Source organism: Solea solea, chromosome 9 (genome assembly GCF_958295425.1).
Source record: "Solea solea chromosome 9, fSolSol10.1, whole genome shotgun sequence".
Taxonomy (NCBI): Eukaryota; Metazoa; Chordata; class Actinopteri; order Pleuronectiformes; family Soleidae; genus Solea; species Solea solea.
In genome coordinates this window covers 27,637,078-27,659,567 of record NC_081142.1, presented here as the reverse complement: position 1 = coordinate 27,659,567, position 22,490 = coordinate 27,637,078, and the positions used below count along the sequence as shown (strand labels likewise).

At 40.2% G+C, this 22,490-nt stretch overlaps 1 protein-coding gene across 4 annotated transcripts in view; it reads left to right on the top strand.

The window, feature by feature from the left end:
- The window catches only part of evi5b (ecotropic viral integration site 5b), a 46,771-nt gene extending 24,554 nt beyond the window's left edge, over positions 1-22,217 (top strand). For 3 of the 4 annotated variants that reach the window (XM_058638012.1, XM_058638011.1, XM_058638013.1), the window contains 9 exons: positions 327-359; positions 1,897-2,046; positions 4,598-4,729; positions 5,341-5,481; positions 5,576-5,734; positions 8,731-8,877; positions 9,620-9,715; positions 17,826-17,921; positions 21,850-22,217. In XM_058638012.1, the coding sequence (XP_058493995.1) occupies positions 327-359; positions 1,897-2,046; positions 4,598-4,729; positions 5,341-5,481; positions 5,576-5,734; positions 8,731-8,877; positions 9,620-9,715; positions 17,826-17,921; positions 21,850-22,134 (1,239 nt within the window). In that variant the 3' untranslated portion in view covers positions 22,135-22,217. The remainder of the gene's footprint in view (positions 1-326; positions 360-1,896; positions 2,047-4,597; positions 4,730-5,340; positions 5,482-5,575; positions 5,735-8,730; positions 8,878-9,619; positions 9,716-17,825; positions 17,922-21,849) is intronic. The other variant, XM_058638014.1, reaches the window with a different exon arrangement.
- Positions 22,218-22,490: the final 273 nt, after the last annotated feature.

Below are 22,490 nucleotides of genomic sequence, written 5' to 3'. Positions count from 1 at the left end.
ATGTCTTGCCTTTTACATTTCACTCTCATCTTAAACTAGAACTGTCCTGCGCTGTTTCCTGTCTGAATCCTGTCAGCACTGATCATTTTCTTCACTTTGTCACAGCTCATTTGCACCTTTTTTTTTAATTCACCTGCATGCAATGTTCCTTTTCCACCCCTGAATGCAAACAACACGCTGTCGCCTGTGTAAACAAATATTTCAAGAGGGAAAATGAACATTGCTTTTTTCTTCTCGAAAAACAATCCGTTGTTCTTGTGTGTGCTTTTAACTGTCCTCTGGATTGTGTGTGTCTGCTGTCTCTTGTTGATGTTTCTGTTTTGTAGGAAAGCGCTTCCTTGGCAGATAGATTGATCCAGGTATTTCCCACATCTTATCTTTTCCTGTTTTACTTCTTTAATCTCTCTTAACTGTGCATGATAAGTGAAAACATGGTAATAATACAGAATCTAACACAGTCATTATTGTTATTTAAAACTGGGGTAGACGGGATCACTAGAAAAACAGTTGAATATCATTCAAATTTATATAATATAATTTTTTAGAGATGGAGTACCTCTGTCCTGAGCTTCTCACACCACAACACGCGACAGATGACCTGAGGCAATGTCACCCTCTGTGAAAGTCTGCACCAATATTTACACGTCACCTTCATTTTCCAACACTCCACAAAGGTTCATTGTGTAACGTTTTGAGAAGTTTGTGAACAAATTAAATATACAACTTTCATGTATGTAATAGCTTTAAAATAGACATAATTTGTGGTTTCTGCAGCAGCCTGAATGGACAAACCAGTCAGAGCGCACAGTATATGCAAACAAACAAGAACATGCTTTGTGGTATGCAAAGGCCACCGTACTTCCCCGACACACTTGGGAAAGGGATGAGCTAAGGACGCGTGTTTGTTGTAAGATAAGTCGTACACACCGGACTATATCGATGCGTTCCATTTGTAGTCGGAATGTCCAACTCAAAATTTTTGCCGCAACCTCACCAGCGACATCACTGGATTCCAGGATGGCTGCGTCCATACAAACTGCTACATTTGTGGCTAATAGCACCTGTCTTCAATGGTTTCACTCAAAATTTGTATCCATAGATAAGAAACATTTAGGGTATTGGTATTAGTTTGGGTTGCTTTGCAGCTTTGACAGTTGTTACCGGTACTAAGACAGTGACCTCTCCACTGAAGAGACACGTATTGTACATGCAGCTGCTTAGTAGAACAGGCTACTTCTCTGAACTGCACTGTGATTGGTCAAAGTCTCCCACCATGGGACAGAGGTCTCGGTCTCTCTTGTCTACCCCAGCTTTAAGAACTACACAAGATTATAAAAACTTATAATGATCTTACACTGGAAGGGAGAGTGCTTACCTCTGCCAAGGCTACACTGTGTGTCGCTATGATGAGCAAAGTAACGTGAGACATTCCTCATTAGTTCATGAACATGATCTTCTTAGACTCATAGTCCACCTGTCCATTTTTCAATTCATTGACATCATTTTGGGCTGAACAATAAGAGATAAGAGATATGGAAAAGAGGAAAAAACAATAAAAATCACAAATATCAGATTATTAATAGATTTTTGCTCCTGGGTAAAAGTTAAAAGCAAACAGCATAAAAAAATAAAATAAACATAACATCCTTGGTGGAGGTAATATGTGCATGAAAAAGAAAGGTTCAAAAAAGCTTAGATATTAAAATGTAAATGACAACATCACAAGATTTAAAAACAAAACTCAAGCATGTCCTGCAAAAAAACCCAATCCCTCGTCTTCTTTGTCTTCTTTTCTGATCTGCCCGCTTATTCCTCCCTCTCCTTTCACTTCTTGTCTTGCCCAACGACCCCCACCACCCCGCCCCCTCTGCCGCCGTTGGTTGGTTATGTCCAAAGGGACAAGTGACGCGAGCTCAGGAGGCAGAGGAGAACTACCTGGTCAAGCGGGAGCTGGCCACAGTCAAACAGCAGAGCGACGAAGCCAGTGCTCAGCTGGAGCAGGCCAGGAAAACCATCAGGCAGCTTCAGCAGCAGCAGCCACAAGCGGTAAGGAGGGCCTTGGAGTCCCCAGGTGGCAGGTTGCTGCAGTGGAGGATTAGTGCCAGTTTTTTGGTGTGTTTTTTTACCTGGTCTGTGATAGCAACTGTGACGATGTGCAGAGTTGAAGCCTCAGACTGACACCCCGCCCCAATGGTCAGGCACATTATGTTCTGCACCTGCACCTGAGAAAACTGTATTCTGGGTCTACATGTATGAAATGTGTTGTATTATGTTATAAAATGTCCCTGAGGTCATTTCAGCCAGACTATTCACCATTTGAATTGTCATTTGTGGGCTGTTTTCATTTTGATTTGATTTAATGGTGTGGTGTATTGCACCATTCATCGCCTCACATCCAATAATAGGTGTGAGGCGGGAGTAGCACTTCAACACATGGATGCCAGCAGAGATACTTGCACACAGTGAGCTGCAGCTAAAAGGCCTCACTACCTCTCTGGTATTGACTTAAGGAGATAATAAGATCAAGGGTTTAAAAACATATTGATGACTACGGAGAGGAAGTTGAAGAGAGATATGCTGGTTAGAGCTGCAACGAACGATCTGCTGATTATTTTCTCGATTAATCGATTAATCGTTTGGTCCATAAAAACAGAAAACCTTAAAAAATGTTGATCGGTGTTTGTCAAACCTGGAAATTGTGATGTTCTCAAATGTCTTGCTTTGTCTACAAACCAAAATCATTAACTTTTAATGATTTCTTTGTTATCCAGCGCAAAGAAATGAAGAAAATACTCACATTTAAGAAGCTTAAATCTTGTTTTACTCATGAAAAATGTTTTGAACCGATGAATCGATTATCAAAATAGTCGTCGATTAATTTAGTAACCGATTAATAATCGATTAATTGCTTCAGCTCTAATGCTGGTGACAGAGCTTCAGCCAGTGTTAGTTGGTGCTCACTCTCACTCTCAAACATTGTGTCATTACAAATTTTCCACATGTAATGTTTTTACAGTATGTTGTTGCTGCCTGGAATAGACCCACTTTCACCCTCAACACAGAAATGAGTTTGAACTGGGATTGCAGGAACTGTTTTCAATGCTGATGCACATATTTTACACGTGTGCCCTTAAACAGTAGGTGATGGTCGTAGTCTGTATCCATTCAGTCTGCTCTTTTATCCTCCACGTGGGTACAACCTGGACATCGTTCACACTTATGGTCAGTTTAGAGAGTCCAATTTATGTATGCATGTATTCGGACTGTGGGAGGAAAGCTGAGGACCCTGAGAACGGCAGCATTCATTCTGCGAGGCGGTGATCGTCAAGTGCTCCACCGCGTGTCCCTGGTCTGTATTTGTCATTAAAAGGAAGACTGGAAGAACTATTCCACATATTTAGCATTTACATCATTCAGATGGACCTGTGGTAGCTCACAGAGTTCATGATGAAAATAAGGATTGTATGGAAGAATATAGAATTTCCTTGTCTCTTCTTGTCATCTGATTGGCTGGAGCTAAGCAGCCATTCACAGTGATCTCTTTCATCGACACATGGCTGAATGGATAAAGCATAAAGAGCTTTCAGCATCGGGTGGTTTGTTCCGGGTTTGGCAGTTATGGTGGTGTGGCAGTTTGTTCCCCTCGGCCCTCGTGGCACATAATTGCCCAGCGACATAATCCAAGCAGAGGTGGCTTTGGATCTGTTTTGGTATGCATGAGTTACTTTTAAGGACATAGAGCACTGGACACTTCAGTCATGAGTGAATGAATTTGTAAGCAGTTCTTTTTACACCATGTGTACATAACACATTTCCTGACCATGTCAATTATTGATGGTTGGATGTCAGATTGTAATATGCAGGCATTATCATGTTTTACATAATTTGCTGTCATGTTTTACAAAGAGGCAATCATGAATTCTTGATGTGAAAGTGGAATGAGATGTTCAGATGTAATGTGTCTTTCTACCAGAAGGAAATATAACATGTAGATTACTTAGTTACATATTATTAAAGATTACACTTATTACAATTTGTTGGACTGGGGTCATTTTTAGACTTAGACCATTTTGCTCAAGTAGTATTATAGTTTAGGTTTTGAACAGTGGAAGTGTGGTTGTATGAGGTACTGACACATGGGCAGCAGTGACTGCAGTTTGAGTCACTGATCTAAAGGCTCATCTTATAAATATTAATATATGATCTTAAGAACATGTTCTAGCTGTTAGAATTTTCTGATCGAAACAAACTACAGATGAAATGTTTTGGGTTTTTAACACGCAGAGACACAGCAGCTGCCTCGTTTGGTGAGTTTGTGTCACTGAGGTGAATCTGAACAAACGTACAGTGAGTGAGTGGTTTACAAAGTGGAACAAACTTCAATTTCTATGCAGAAAAAAACTGTGTTAAACTGGTGCAAACTTTATTTGATCAGTTTTTCCTTGTTTCTCCACTGGCAGCCAACTGCACTGACTTCAATACCACATACAGCCTCACTTTAGGAGAAACTGAACTATCCCTGTTAAACCCCTACTTTGTGCAAACACGGGTTGTCTGTGTGATGTTTCTGCTCACTCTCCTGTCCTGCTGGTTATAGAAAGGAGCCCCTCGGTATTCTGAGGAGTCTGTCCTGCAGCTGGAGCGGGAGCTGGTGCAGGCCCGACTGAAGGAGGCAGAATCCCAGTGTGCACTCAAAGAAATGCAAGACAAGATCCTGGATATGGAAAAGGTGAGTTTTCTTAGGCTGAAAATATATATAATGTTTGGTTAACTACAAATGCACACTCGTCATTGCTTAGTTGTGTAGCCTGTGTCTGTGTTGGTGTGTTAGTTGTGCATGTTATAAGAAAGGGGCAGTGCACAATCATTGTCCTGAGGTTTTAATGTGGGATCTACAAAGGAGCCACCATCTCTGTTTCTGCCATGATTTCTGAAGGTGCTGTAGTAGATGTGTGTTTCCGTTTGCAGTGACAGCTGCAGGATGTGTAAACATAGTTGAAAAGCCAGCTAGTTACCTTTTAACATTATCATCATCTCTAAGCCCTAACTCAAACTTAATCCCCATAACTCCAGTGGTCTAATCTCGGTGATATGCAGGTATTCACCGTATACTCACTACAGAGGGGCCAGAAATTCTGTATAACAACTTAAAAATGCACAATGATGCTTATCAACACCAGTTGTATCTGCTCCTAATCAGAGAAGGTGTTAGTTTGACTCTTCTCTGTTACTTCAACACTGCCAGGCTGCTTTACTGGGTACATTAGTGATGTTTAATGGGTGCGATGTCTTTTTAGGTAATGCTTTTAAACACATACCTCTGATATATTCTTTCGATAGAGGAACACATCTCTACCAGATGACACCAACGTTGCACGACTACAAGAGGAGCTGATCGGGGTGAAGCTGCGGGAAGCCGAGGCAGTGACTGGTCTGAAGGAGCTGAGACAGCAGGTCAGAGACCTGGAGGACCACTGGCAGGTGAGCACCAACATGTCTCCACAACTGCTCATATCTGGGAAATGGATTTAGTATGTGAGAGAAAGCCGGACTGAATCTAGATATCTGTCCTCAGCGTCACTTGGCACGCACTGCTGGCCGCTGGAAGGATACACCAAAGAAGAATACTTTGAGTGAGCTACAGGACGAGCTGATGAGTGTGAGGCTGCGTGAGGCCGAGGCTCAGGCAGAGCTCCGAGAAACACGGCAGAGGAGCCTGGAGCTGGAAACACAGGTCAGATTTTTGTTTTGTTTCCTTCATTTTCTGTAGGGTGTGGTGACATACAGCAATAACAAATACAACCTAGCATGTAAGCGCAGTCCTGCAAGAAGGTCAAAGGTTTCATAAATGCAGGGTCAAAATAGTCTGGCATAAGTCTGGTTTCATCTGTTCATTTTTTTGTCACTTAAGTTTGTATTGAAAGTTTTTCATTTATATGCTGTAGGTGTAAAACCAACACAGAAGAATGAATACAAAAACAAACAGTTCCATTCTCAGCTGTCTGTCCATGTTCCTCTTTTCAATTATCAACTATCTTTCCTGTGGTCTTCGTCACTGTTCTTGTCTTGAATAATGTTTTGTCAGTTTTTCTTTGAACTGAGCTTCCTGTAGTCGTAAGCGGTGCGTTATCTTTTCCATTATGTAGATGTCCTCTATAATCTGTGTCCATTGATCCTGAGTAGGGGATCCCCAATTCTTTGTAATAGCCATTCTTTTATCAGCTGTTAATAATATTTTAAGCCAAATATCTGTCCTTTGATTGTATATTTTCTTCATATAAGATACAGTACTGTTCAGGACATAAGGTTCTTATACCCAAGTATTTTCAGTCGAGAATTAGTCGATGAGTGATGTATTCTCCACATTTAGCCAATCTTCATCAATCATTTTTATGTTAAATTCTGAATCCCATTTTTCTTTTATGTATTTATTTGAATCACTTTTTTTATATAGCCTGGATATAATTCTGAATTTAGTTTGTATGCTTTGACTATGATTTGGATCACACGCTTCACTCTGGAGGGGTCCATCCTGATCTCTTTCAAATAAGTCTCCAAGTGTGCTCTAAGAATTCATGATTTTCTCTCATATTTTGCAAACTCTCCAGCTGTCCATCTTTCACCTGAAGAAACCATGCTGTGATTCCACTGTTTAAAATTGCTATCATGCTATCCACGTCAATAAATGAGTGTCTTTTCTTTTTCCATTTCTTTCCACTTTGTAGTGTAATCGGCTTTCAATAGATCTCAATTTGGAAGCATGAAGGTATTCCTTCAGCTTTGGATGTCCCATCCCTCCTCCTTCTTTTGGCAGCTGGAAAGTTTCCAATTTTAATCTGGGCTTTGTAGCCACTCCAAACAAACATTATTAAATAAATGTTATTCTGTTCCAGCTCATAAATTGGGGTTGGGGGACCTCTACTGGCAGGGATTGGAATAGGTATAAAAGCCTGGGTAGAATATTCATTCTGATGATTCCAGTTCTTGAGCTGCAATCTAGTTTTAATGTAGACCATCTTTCAGTTATTTTTTTGTATATCTTAATTTATCTTGTTATTATTTACTTTGTATAGTTTAAATCTTTTGTCCTTTTGTGATTGTGACCTCCAAGTACTCAATTTTCCGAAGTTTCCAATTAAAATTAAATCATTCTTGGATATCTTTTGGTGGACTATAGTTGAGCGTTAATATCTGTGTATTTGTGATATTTATTTTATATCCTGAGTCAGTTATAGGTTATATCAAGGTAGGTTATGACATGATCCGCAGCCCTCGAATCGCATCAGCACGGCAAGGTTTAGGTTGGTTTTCCACAAAATAGTACCTACTCAACGTGGGTGGAGTCATCACTGTACGGCTGCATGAAACTGCCATGACTTTGTTTTACAAGCGACACACACACACACACGACTGACAAGTGACTAGTAAAGCAGTTGTTTTCAGTGTAGGTACTATGCCAGTGGAAACGCAAAATAACCGTGCAGTGCCGAGGCGTGTCAGGTCGAGCCGGTGGAAACGTGCCATAAGTCTTTTTAATATCTTTGGAAGTTGGGATGTCCTTATTTGGAAGGTTTTTTTTCAATACCCTCTGGAGCAGATATTACCATATCTGTATGGGGATCTCTGATTTCATTTATATTATTAATTTCTTGTTGTTTTGCCAGTATTTTAGTGGCCCTTGGGCCTACATCATTAGCCCTGCTTCTCAATGTTGTCTAGTATTTTGTCATTTATTCATTTATTTATTCCTTAATTTGCTGACATATCGTTGGGTCGTGTGTTTTTTTGGTATTTCTGTTCAAATTCCCTTAACTTCTCATTAAGTATTCTATAAGCCTCCACTTGAACCCTTTTTGCATGTGTAGTTTCATCGATAAATATTATATTGTTGGATCTACTGTGCCATTTTCAGTTTCCTCTATATATCTTTTTGTGTCTGTTTTTACTGTCTGCGATCATTATTCAGTATCCCAAGATCTCCATACTGTATGCCATTTTTAATGGTTGTCCTCTACATTCATGAGAAAGAAGTCTATCCTTGAGTGGACCTTGTGATGTGCTGCTGAGTAATGTGTGAGGTCTTTCTCCAGGGTTTCCAGTCTTGTCAAATGCATTTTGTTCGTTTTGAGGCTGGTTGTATCTAATTTGTGGTTTCTAATAACGTTTAGATCTCCCCCACAAATTAAAACACCCTTCGTTTCTGCTGCTATGACATCAAATAGACATTTGAAAAAATATTTATAAGAAAAATAAATATTTTGTTTATCAATGTCACTGGGTCATACTCTAGTGTGTGGTTAACTGGATGCCTTGCAGTGTCAACCTGTAATTATTATTATTTTTATTCTTTCTTCATTTTCTGATTGTGTGATGTGGGGTAACTAGACCAGGCAGGGTGGGGGGGGATGTGGACACAATTAAAGAAAAAAAAAATCCATGCTTCAAACTGAAATGTTTTACTTTACACATAATACTTTTAAATTGTAGAAAGAAAATCTTTTTCCATATTATTACCTGTATATGGAAAGCAGCGGAGCATGTCTAATAGTAAAAACGCTGACAAGGAGTGAATTCTTTACCTGCACTGTCACAAATCGGCCTTTGGGTGGCAGCCTTCACCTGCCCTATAACTCAGTTCCAATATGCTGTATCTGAAAACTGAACAACCTGACATGTGCTAGTAAAAACAGTTGTAAATCAGTGACACTAAAGTGACATCTCTGCTCACAGAACCAGATTCACAGCAACCAGCTGCGGCGGGCGGAGCAGGAGAGTCGCGCTCATGAAGAGCGTGTGAAAACATTGACGACGCAAAATCGAGATCTAAATGTGCAGCTGAAAGAGCTCAAGAGGAGACAGGCTGAGATTGAATGCAAGGTTGGTACATAAGTGTGATGCTGGTGTGCAACACTCGGCCAAAGCAAGACATCTTTGATGTCTGTCATCTGTCATCTGTCAATCTACAAGAGTAGTTTGGTCTTCTCTCTGAATCACATGCAGCTGTATAGACGTAGAAAATCAGTTTTGACCCGTGTGTAGCCTCATCAGCCACGACTATGAAGGGACGTGCTATGATGATAGTGTCTGTGTGTGTGTGTGTGTGTGTAAACATTTCTCACCATTCAGGAAACACCCTGAGCAACACATGCACACACACATCCAAAAATGGAAAATAAACTAGCATTTTATCACCTTAGAAACATCAGAAAAGTAAGACCTTCCTTGACATAATTGGAAAACAAAACAAAAACAGGTTCAGCCTCAGGCACAGACATATTTAACCACCTTACACTGAATGATGACATAAAGAATACTGAGTGCTCGCTGTCCCAAGTTGTACAAAGTAAGGTCAAATATATCAATATTTCTTAAAAACTCTTTTTGCCAAGCCCTAAATTATTCCTAGGGATTTAAAGAGAAATGCTAACTTAATACAATTGTTATTAAAATTGTAAATATATTACAATAAAGTATGTAACTGTACTATCAATGGTAATCTAAATGTTTCCATCTGTTCTTTGGACCCGTGGAGATCTGTTGTTAAAAAAAAATGTCACCTTTGCCTTTCTTGAAAGTTTTTTTTCTTTGTGGTTTACCTTTAACTTTGTTCATGTTGCAGAGTAAAGAGGAGGTGATGGCTGTGAGGCTGAGGGAAGCTGACAACATTGCTGCTATGGCTGAACTCCAACAACAGATCTCAGAGCTTGAGATTGAGGTAAAGTCCCTGCTCACTCTGAACATCACATCACTCAGAATTTCCTTCTCTTCTTGAACAGGACTGTGTGTATAGTGACAGAGCTGAGTTTCAAGAAGTCATGTTAGTTATGGAGGTCTACTTACATATATTAACTTGTTTTCATGGTCACATATATGTTAGTTATGGAGGTCTACTTACATATATTAACTTGTTTTCATGGTCACATATATGTTAGTTATGGAGGTCTACTTACATATATTAAGTTGTTTTCATGGTCTCATATATGTTAGTTATGGAGGTCTACTTACATATATTAACTTGTTTTCATGGTCACATGTATGTTAGTTATGGAGGTCTACTTACATATATTAACTTGTTTTCATGGTCACATATATGTTAGTTATGGAGGTCTACTCCCATATATTAACTTGTTTTCATGGTCACATATATGTTAGTTATGGAGGTCTACTTACATATATTAACTTGTTTTCATGGTCACATATATGTTAGTTATGGAGGTCTACTCCCATATATTAACTTGTTTTCATGGTCACATATATGTTAGTTATGGAGGTCTACTTACATATATTAACTTGTTTTCATGGTCACGTATATGTTAGTTATGGAGGTCTACTTACATATATTAACTTGTTTTCATGGTCACATATATGTTAGTTATGGAGGTCTACTTACATATATTAACTTGTTTTCATGGTCACATATATGTTAGTTATGGAGGTCTACTTACATATATTAACTTGTTTTCATGGTCACATATATATGTTAGTTATGGAGGTCTACTTACATATATTAACTTGTTTTCATGGTCACATATATGTTAGTTATGGAGGTCTACTTACATATATTAACTTGTTTTCATGGTCACATATATGTTAGTTATGGAGGTCTACTTACATATATTAACTTGTTTTCATGGTCACATATATGTTAGTTATGGAGGTCTACTTACATATATTAACTTGTTTTCATGGTCACATATATATGTTAGTTATGGAGGTCTACTTACATATATTAACTTGTTTTCATGGTCACATATATGTTAGTTATGGAGGTCTACTTACATATATTAACTTGTTTTCATGGTCACATATATGTTAGTTATGGAGGTCTACTTACATATATTAACTTGTTTTCATGGTCACATATATGTTAGTTATGGAGGTCTACTTACATATATTAACTTGTTTTCATGGTCACATATATGTTAGTTATGGAGGTCTACTTACATATATTAACTTGTTTCCATGGTCACGTATATGTGAGTTATGGAGGTCTACTTACATATATTAACTTGTTTTCACGGTCACGTATATGTTAGTTATGGAGGTCTACTTACATATATTAACTTGTTTTCATGGTCACATATATGTTAGTTATGGAGGTCTACTTACATATATTAACTTGTTTTCATGGTCACATATATGTTAGTTATGGAGGTCTACTTACATATATTAACTTGTTTTCATGGTCACACATATGTTAGTTATGGAGGTCTACTTACATATATTAACTTGTTTTCATGGTCACATATATGTTAGTTATGGAGGTCTACTTACATATATTAACTTGTTTTCATGGTCACATATATGTTAGTTATGGAGGTCTACTTACATATATTAACTTGTTTTCATGGTCACATATATGTTAGTTATGGAGGTCTACTTACATATATTAACTTGTTTTCATGGTCACATATATGTTAGTTATGGAGGTCTACTTACATATATTAACTTGTTTTCATGGTTAAAAACCTCCTAATCGCTGCAAACGAGCCGATCAAAATATCTCCTCACTGACGCTCTCGTCAGCCGCGCTGTTTCAGACCAAAACCACACCCCCAGATTGTGGACTGTGTTGTGATTGGCCAGCCAACGAGAGCTTTCCCACGGTCCTGTGATTGGCCAGGTACCTGGAAGCTCTCAGATACACAGCTCCCCCTCTGGCACGGTGGATGCTCTGCATCTCAGCAGCTACAACGAGAGTAGTTCTTCTTCTTCTGTGGTTGAATGTACGCAACCGGATGTGCCCGGACTAGTGCCCGCACCGGGAGGCGCTACGGTGGTGAGAGGAGTGGTGAGGATTTCTGATGACGACATCAAATTAAGGAAGTGTCGATCCGCTTCGCAGAGCCCAGGAAAACAATACAACACTATTTTCTCAGCAGGGGCTGAACTGTTGTTTTGAAACTTTAGGGTTTCATAAACGAGTTAATGACGCAGATACACACACACAAACGCAGCGTTAATTGGAGTTTCCGGTCTATGTGGCCTTTAATGTTCATATCTAATCTCGTCATCTAGTCTGCGATCTTAACACTAAAGATGTTGATGTATTGTTTGCTCTCATCGCCATGGAGACACCTCTGTTATTCAAATCCAGTCAGTCTACACCCACACAGTCTGTGAGATTGTGATTAGCGGAGTATTTTATTTCTGATGCAAACATTAACGTGTTCATTAGAAACTGTTTCAGGTACAAAAGCTGCACTGGAGGTGGCCGATGCTGTGTTTTTGTACGGATTTAAAAAAAGATTTGTGAAGTTTTTTTGACAACAGGCTCTTGTCATATTCTTGTTATGTAGATTTTTTTCTATTCCATAAGTAGAAATACATTGTTGTCTGTTTGTGTTATGGATAGATGTTAAATGAACACTTTTATTTAGTCGTGATAGGAACTATTGACAGAAAATAAACTGCATGTAGGGGCAAATCTCAACGAGCAGGAGTGAAGGAACCGGTGTTTACCCCCAAACAAATGTAACGTCACACACAACAAAAGATGACCATAACAAATACAGGAGCACAAACCTTCAACAGTAGTAGCAGGTGATAACAGATCAAATCAACTTTTCTGATTCACTTTAGGTCTATAAATATTGTCTGTTAATCAAACGGATAAAGAGACTTTTTATTTTGTTACTAATATTCATGTCTGTTGCTTGTAAAGAATTAATACTAAGGAACTTTCCAGGACTTTGTTTTCATTAGAGGAAAGAAGATTGACTCATCACCACCTCTGCTCAGTGGTGAACAATCTCTGACTTCTGCTGTTTGTCTTAATATGATGTTGAACGCGTGTCAGAACGGAGGACGTTCTGAGGTTATTTTACTACCTTCTTCATGTGATTCACTTTCATTTGAAAAGTGTTATGATCAAATGTCCGTCACTATCCATTGTTTGGGATACTGACACCTATACTATTACCTGAGTACCACTGAGTACTCGTGTCGTAATAGTAACGACTACTGAGTACTTATGTAATGATATGGTAGTAATTATTAAGTACTCGTGTCATAAAGTAGTGACTACTGAGTACTTATCAATGCTTATAAATGCTTATGATTAAGTTTTCACGTCACTTTCTTGAACTTTTGTCTACTTTGGTTTTCAGGCGGTGGAAAGCGGAAGCTTTTTGACGTGTGAATGTAAATACTCTCCTGAGTGTCAGGTGTTTATCCATCATCTGAGCTGAAGGGCCAGACTATTTATAAATAAGCATGACGCCTACAGATAACCTCCACACTGAAACACCATCTAACAGTGTGGTCTGAGGTTTTCTTAGGAAGTGATGGAGAAAAAACACACACACACCAGTGGATTGGTCATCCAGTTCATTGTTAGTTTTTAATAAAGAGACTGCAGTAAAGACTCCACCTTTGCGATTTGATCTGCACCATTTCAGTTTTTAAAACTCGGAAACTTCAAATGCAAAATGAAACTTACTCAAAGACACATTAATAACACATCTCCCTGTGTCTTGACAGCTAAATGAGGGGAGAACTGCAGACATCTTCAAAGTGTGACAGTGTGGAAACCCTCAGCAGGTTGCTTATTTATTTGTAATGTCCAAAGGCCACATTAAAGGGCAGGACTTAGTTTGCAGTATAAGATGTGATACTTGATTGGAGTTCTTTCCAATCAAGTGGCATTCGGTCATGACGTCGCCCATGAGAATCTCAGCTCTTGTTTTTAAGCCTCCAGAACCACTTTGGCCTTCACCATGTTGACCGTTTGCAAACAGAAATCTAGTGTCCACTCACATGTGTTGTACTTTATTGTCTGTTTTCCTCTAAATGGGAACATATACTTTACAAAGTTGTTGTTAATGTTCTGTTAGAAAGACCTGAAACTAGTGATTGCAGCCATTGAAATGATAAATGATTTATTTTTATATAGCGCTGCTCTAGTCTCAAAGCTTTCATACAGCACATCCATGTGCAGCACATTTTTCTACTGCACATTTTCTTAGGTGTCTTGCCCAAGGACACATCAGCATGTAGACTAGTGGAGCTGGAAATCAAACCCACAACTTTTGAGTTGAAAGATGACTTGCTCTACCACTGAGCTACCATCGCCCCGCGCCATTAACTTCTCAGGCAAATATTCAGCCATGTTAGAACTGACTTATGAATCAGGTAAGAAGTAGAAGCAACACTTTGGAGGAGTCCTCTCTCTCTGCTACTCCCGTCTTATTTCCTAGACTGCGCTTATGTTTCAGGTCTTGGTTATTGTTATGTTTAGTTTTTTCACGGGTTTTGTGTCCACAAGAAATGATAATGTTGCCTATGATCCACAGTCTCTATGTCATACCTGATTACAGTCTTAAGACACAAATTTGACCATTCAGTTTCAGTGTTACAAAGACCTACAATATGTCACTGGTATTGACAAAGAAGCAGATCAGGCTTAAAACTAGCAACTTTTCTGCAGCTAAAGGTTACAGGCAAAGCTTGAATATTAAAGGTTGCTGGATTTCAAGTCAGTTGGAGTGTGATGGGGGTGGAGTGGCTCAGTGGTTAAGACCGGTACCCTGTGTGCAAAAGACATCATGATCGCAATTGTCGCAAGTTTGACTCCACCCCTGGGTGATTGTACTCAATTCCATTGTAAGTCGCTTTGGATAAAAGTGTCTGCAAAATTACATGTAATGTAATGATTAACTGTCAGAGGTTATGACAGTTAATCGATTTCCATTCCTTGGGTCACGATTTGGTTAAAATAGATTTTTGATTCAGAACATAGAGCTGCTAATTTTAGGGTCTACTCTGCTTTTGTGTACTGAGAAAAAAAAGGTGAAGTGTTCGCAAGATTAAGAGCTTTTATATCTGGACAAAGGCAACGTGTGCTGGGTATAACCTGAAAAAAGTTCTGTACATTTTTTTTTACTCCTCTAGTAACCAACCAGAAGTAATTATTACCAGAAATGTTAGGACTAATATAAAAAGAATTTTAAGAAAACGATGGTGAAAGACACTGTAAGTAAAGCTAAGCTGTGTAGGTTTATGACTGTGTGACGGAGCACCGCTAACGCCACAGTGCCACAGTCTCTGTGCTGAGAGGAAGTGGTTTCTCATCTTGAAGCAGAGACTCTACCAAAGGTGACATGCATGGTTTATTTTGAGGTTTGACAACATGCTCAGAGATGTTGTAGCGTCAACAAGTCGTTACCATGTTTGCTCTACCAATCTAAAGTGGTCTAAATTTGTCATGTTACACATGCTGACAAACAAAAAACCCTCTAATGAAGCATGAGTGTGTTTTAGATTTGTGGGCAACAGTTTAAAATAAATCATATCTGCGCTTTACCGAGAATCAGCAGCAGCAGCAGCAGCAGCTTCCTGATAAATTAATCACAAAGTTCAATCATAGTAAAAGTATAATCATCATTTCACGCCAAAGCAGCGAAGTTTCACACATCCTCCACAGATTCTGAGTAACGTGCACGTCAGTGCCACAAAAGACTTTGCATACACGAATACATATCATTTAGTATCAGATACAGTTCTAATGCTCTGCATTGGCATTTCTCCTTCCTGAGCTTTGATTTGACTTATTTGCTTTGTGGGGTTGCATAAGGACAGCGTGTCGCATACAATTGACCGACAAAATCAGTGATATTTAAATCCCACAACAAGAAGGGTAATATAAGATCATTCTTTATTAGTCTCACATAGGGGAAATTTACAGGATCCACTGGTTAAAAAAAAAAAAAAAAAAAGTCCACGAACATGACTTTTGTCAGCAGTGTGAATAGATAAAATCAGCACTGAGGATTTTATCTGGCTTTGCTCGAATCGTCTTCTCACGCACACCAATTAAGAGTTTAACAAAGGTGGTCACTTACCCACAGTCCTCGGCAGGTCAATAAGCGTCAATAAGGACAGTTTATAGAGTAACTTACGAGCATGTCGTGTTACCTAGAGAGACGGGAAGGCTCCCTGCGACAAGAGGAGATGAAAAGGAACTGATCCTCAGGTGACACCGGAAGATGAGCTTTCTCACCGGTCCACTGTTGTTATTCGTGTTTGTTTATATCTAGTGATTAAAGCTCTGCCTCAGTCGGTCAGTAAGGATGAAATAGAACACTGTGTGTGGGCCCCGGTGCCTGAGTGTCCAATTAACCCAATCAATGGGGATTGGGTACTTTGCACAGAGGTTCCCTAGTCTTTGACCCATGGGCTGCCCATAGGAGTGGAAGGAGGGTGAGGGAGTCAAAGGGTTAAAAGACTCCCTCACCCTCCTAGTGGTTAGAGTGGGAGGTTGATGGATTTTTAAGTAGACCTCCATAACTCACATTTTTTATTTTGAAAAGGCCATGTGACCACATCTTTAAGATTGACATAGAGGTGACATAGATACAGTACATACAGTACATAGCTACTCAGCTACTTGGGCCTACAAAAGGCAGCCTAACACAATGTACAAGTCCTGCATACCATTCCCCTTTAAGATGTGGTGATAATGATTTCCATCATGATTAATGAAATCTTTTCCCAGTGACAGTGCAGTAAACAAAGCAACGTGGTTGTAAATATGTGACTGTTTTGCCTTAAACAAAGCTCAGGAGAGTGTAAAGCTGCTGGAAGGCAAGGAAGACATGTTATTGTATGGGTGTGAGACGTTTGGCATCCTTAGCTACAGTCTGACACCTGCTCCTTCACACAGCTGAGCGTTAGGAAGTGTTATTAACTGCCTGGCCCTCGTCGTCGCAGTGTTTTGGAGCAGCTCAACCTCAAAAACAACAGTTTCTTGGAATAATCGTGTTCAAATCTTCTGGGATGCACTAAACTCGACCCTGCCTCAGCACACGAATCAAACAGCCCATCTGTAGTTCACGGCACGCAGTGTCATCTCTGTGCATTGAAAAGCCACCCCTGCTGTCTTCCCCTCTTCATCTGTTATGTGTTGCAGCCTGCGGTCTAAACTCCAGAGTGCCACCTTTACTGGTCTCACTGTAGCACTTGTAGATTCATGGGTGTGATTTGAGGTTTGTACCAGAGCGTGCGTGCGTGTGTGTGTGTGTGTGTGTGTTTGGTAGTTTCTAAATTCTGCAGATGTCTTCTTTACTGAGGAAAATAAACATCACTCGGGCTGTTTAACTGTCAGGGCTAACAAGCAGTCACTCGTCCCCAGGGAGGAAATCAAGCAGCAATGAGACACAAATGCCTTGTTTCCTTTTGGCATCTGTCATTTTGCTCGCAGGTTGTTGTGCTGTGGTTTTGGTATTTAGGCTCCAGCATAAGCCACAGTTTGTCCACTTAATAACAACAGGTTTCCTCAGAGTGTTGCTATTGAAAATGGTCGTTCAGTTGTTCTGACGTTTGTTTGACACACAGTCGAGCTGCCAGCAGGGACACAAAAGAAAAAAGTTATTGGCATTTTGACCTCACGGAGAAACAGGAGCTGCTGATCTACTGCTGCCTCATGTGACTTTGTCAAACGAAACATTTCAAAACACAAAATTAAAACAACGAAAGCAGTGGATCGCATCTCCTGTGTGCCGACATGTAAAATCACTAATACTCATTTTCTCAAGGGATTTTGTTGCAGGAGAGTGATTTACCAAGCCAAAAAAAAGCCAGAAAAGCTTTATAATGGTGATGTAAAGTGGTGCACTTGAGCAGACATACATTTTATTGGCTAAAATCAGCTTTTTCTGTCTTCTGGAAACCATATTTTCTCCATGTCTCAGGCTGGTTTTCAGCATGCACAACTCCTTCACCACTGACTGTATGTATATTTCTTCACCTCCCTCTGAGTGCTGCAGCTTTTTATTTTTATTTTTTCTTGTTTTAAACACACACAATCTCATCTCTTTTATCAACAGAAAGAAGAGGGGAAGGTCCAAGGCCAGCTGAACCACACCGACTCAAGCCAGTACATCCGTGACCTCAAAGACCAGATAGCAGAGCTCAAACACGAGGTGAGAGGCAGAGGAAGAGTCACCACATCCATTTCTAATCACATCAGTGTGGTTTACATTTTTATTTTTCCTGGTAGAGATTCAGATTTTCTTGTTTTCTTTGATCAAGGTTTCTAGAAGATTCACTACATTCCCTCAGATATGATTTTGCTTTGAAGCCAACAGATTAGTAGAAGTGTCAACTACACCCATAGACTTCCTGTGTGGAGGTGACTCTACATGCACTGTGTAAATACTCTCAGATATCACTTTGGCTTTCACTGTGTGACATTTGTACAAAATGCAATCAAAATTGAACCCTCGTTGGCATACGTTACAATTTTAGACCATAAGGAGAGGCCGGTTTATTACGAATTGGCAGCTGAGTTTGTTCTCTTTGCAAGGAGTAATGTGGTGACCCAGTTTTCTTTTCAATAGTCAATGTTTCTGACTAAGTTAATGGTGTAAGTTTGTAAGTCACCTTATTTTTGCTCTAGACACACATAGTGACAAAGTAAAGTGACTGCGTGGGTTCATGAAGCGTTAAAAAAACTGATGTGGTAATCCATTCATTCAACTCATCGATTAGATGTATAAAAAATGTATATAAAACACAGGATAATGGTACTAAAATCCAAATCCTGAACAATTGATATTTTTTATTCTCAAATCAAAATTTCATTTGAAACCTCTTTGTGTAGCATTTGTGGAGGACGACTGTTTTCAGGTTTTACTCATACATACTTCTTTACTCCACATTGTTTTTTTCTGACATAAACACTGTAATGTGTGAAGAGGAGAAACTCATTTGCTTTACACAAACTTCAGCGACAGCTTCTTGTTTATTATTATTATTATTAATAATCATAATCATAACAATAATAATACATTTTATTTGTTGGTGCCTTTCTGACACTCAAGGTCACCTTACACAAGAACACACAAATGCAACATAAAAATAGAATAAAATACAGTCAAATATAATAATAAAAGCTGTGTGGTCAGTGAGAGTATGTTTTTCTAAAAAGTGGAAGTGCAGTTAAACTTCACCTGAGGTCACACACACACACACACACAGTCATTTCCCCTCTCTTGGTTTTGCCTGGTGGTCATCTCGGGCAGAAGGTGGTCTGCTATGAATCATGCTACCTCAAGTGTCTGCAGTGAGCAAACCTGAAAGTGATGATGTCTTCATCACGAGGCCCACCACCTTCTTCCTACTCCTCCTCCTCCTCTTCCTCCTCCTTCTTCATCACAGTCTGCAATAAAACCTGCTGGAAATTTTTACTGCTGCTGGTGCCAGACACACTCTGACACACTCTTGAATAGATTCCACTTTCCCTTCAGCGTGATGTCAACAGGAAGTGTAGAGAGGTGCAGGTAAACGTAGGGTTGTTTCTGTGACTGTGTTTTCTGATCCGGACTTTGAATGCGTCTCTTCCTACATGTCTGTCCACTGTATGGCAGGTCAAATCAGGTGAGTCCACCTGACCTCATCTGTGTGTTCACATCTGGTATGAAACATTCAGCCTTAGTGAATCAATCACGTGGACAGCTGTCCTGACTCCGTCTCTCGTGATCACATGAGCTCTGATCTGGCATCCCCCGCCCATCCCCCGCCCTTTATTTAAATGAGTCTGTGGCATGGTTAAGTTGCGTTTCCACTAGCATAGTCCTGGTCCCAGGTACTCTTTTTAGTACCTGCTCTGGTAAAGGTCCAAGCACGCTGAGTAGGTGCTATACGTGACGTCACCAGACTGCCGAGCACTGATTAGTCACTGAGTGCCGTCACATGAAGAAACTGACACAAGAATCAAGCCGAACAATGCCAAACTGTAGATTAGTTAAAAACGTGGGTTAATCTCCATCAATTACCAGGGAAATGTCTAAAATCTAAATAACGGAGTCACCGCAGTGTCATGCAGCCATGCGGTGATGACTCCGCCTACGTTGAGTAGGTACTATTTTTGGAGTGGAAATGCAACCTGTGCCGTGCCGTGCTGAGGCGAGCCGGGACCATAGTGGAAAAAGGCCATTTGGGAACTCTGGTTTCCTCCCTAAAACATACTGGACACTCGAAATTGACTCCAAATAGCCAACTTGTGTACATTAAACCTAAACATCCATTCCATCCTGTTGTCATTAGTGCACCAGAATATTTCTGTTTTGAGAACACACCTTCACTGAATGTGTATTCTATTAAATTCTTTTATGTATAATAAATTGTTCAATTGTAAAATAAATGATGAACCATCGGTGAACAATATCTATTATTTTATAATTCCCTCAAGCCTTTGTAAAAAAAAAAAACATATTTACCCATGTATGAATACTATGGTCATTTCAAAGGATGAATCTAGACATTGACCCATTTTCAAAACCACAGCTGCATACTCTCACGTGGTGTTGAATTGGGCCACTGCTTGTTTGTTTGGTTGTTTTTCTCATTGCTCAATTGCTGTGTCCATTTGTTCAGAGCATAGTTAAGGTTTTTTAAAGTGTGGTTGTATGAGGCCCTCACATCAAGATGGCTACCAGCAGGGGCACAAGGAATAACATATTTTAGCCACTTAACAAAACGCTCACCCAGTAAACTCTGTGTCAGCTTCAGTCTATGATATCCAACAAATGCGTTTCGCTGCTTTGTCTCACAGTTGGACAACTGTAAACTAAAACATTCACCCACTCTCCCACACCAAGGTCCACAGAAATAAAAGCAGCTGCTGTTCTGCTGAGACTGCCTCGTTTGGTCAAGTTTGTGACTGATGGAGGCAGCAGTGTATAAACAAACTCCTCTGTGCTGTGATGTAAAATCGCTGATTTACTAATTAGGTTAGCCTCTCGTTAATTAAATATCCGTCAGAGAACATCTGTTTCTCAAACTGCTTCTTGGCCACAGGGACGTGCATGTTGTAGTCGTTGCTGACTGTGGTAGTACCTCATGCAACCACACTTCAAAAACATCACATTTCATTTGTGACTAAACAGAAATATCACTGATTTTCTGAGTTCTACAATGACTTGTTATTTCATGTTTTCATGTCAACTGACACGCGTGTGCTTTGTAGGGATGTCCCGATCTGATATTGGTTATCGGTCCGATATAAGCAGTCCATTCCACTCCAGCAGCGCCCGTTGTGATCACGTGGGCACTGCATGATCACAACAACAGCGTGTGTGTGCTACTGCTATTTCAAATCAGAGGCTACGAAGCCGCACAGGGAGCGCGAGCTAGCGGTTAGCACCACGCCAGCTTATCCTGAGGCGAGCTGCTAAAACAACATTATTTCATAAACCAGCGCCACCTGTCGACTTTCAACAGCCTCCGTTTGTTCATTATACCCCCAAAAAGCAGCCATGCCAAGAGCTTTGTGTGTTTTAAATGTGTCCTGAAGCTCCACACACGGAGCTAAGTATGTCTGCGGGGCCGATCCCCGGGCTCCAGGTTTACCTGTGGGAGGAGCCACTCACCCTGAGTGGGTTGGGCTAATCCAAAATAGTGAAAACAAGGGGGGTGTTCTCTGAAGACACGCTGTTACCTGTGAAACACGGGGGCTCTGAAAACACCCATTAGCACTTGGTACTGTCCTCCTGATGAAATTAACCATAGACTGTATGAAATTAACATGGCTAAAAATCCAATATTCTTACGTTGAAGGTTAAAAAATCGAACTCATCGGCTCGTAATAAATGGGTCAGTTTTCCTCAAACCTACTGTTGCTGACTATTGTTCTCTGTTTAACTAATATCACTTGATCAAGCCTATTCTAACATTCCACACTACAAAATATGTAATTACCTTATGTATGATTCGTGCTGATATCGTATCGGATCGATATCGGCCAATACTCAAGGCTGCAGTATCGGTATCGGAAGTGTAAAAGTTGTATCGGGACATCCTTAGTGCTTCGTTTGTTTAAACTTTTTTCTGTCTTGCCTCCTCCCACAGATCTGCTGCTTAAAAGGGCAGAGGGTTCTATCCACTCAGCCCACTTTTGACGGCATCCACATCGTCAATCACTACGAGTCGTACCAGTCTTCAGACGAGGAGGGAATCAAGGTGCCCGCCCTCCAGGAGACGCAGCAGAGGAGCAGTGGCCGCATCCGCCTGCGTCCCAACCTCAGGGACACGGATAGCGATGAGGAGGAGGAGGAGGAGGAGGAGGAAGAGGACAGCGAGGCACTGCGTCTCTCTGTGCCTCAGAGCAGCAGCCACAAGACTACAGCCGTGTGACCGGCCACAGGTGGTCAACAGTCTACAGAAGGAAAACGCAGCAACATTTCATATCGTGAGAATCACTCACTCATGTGAATGTAGTTTTTAGGGTTCGAGCAACAAGGTTGCAAGAACCCTATTGAAATGCAAAAGATTATTATTATTATTATTATTATTATTATTATTCCTAAAAGTAAATCGCATTTTTGAGGCCTTTCCCATACCCCAAAACTCACAGATTTTTGTGACCGCATCAATCCTGGTGTAAATTTACGTCTGAAAGTCGTTCGGGGAAAATGCGTGGAAAATTGGAAGTGGGAGGGGCTAAAAAGTCACGCAAAAAACTTCTATTAGGTCAACTCATGTCGGGTTTA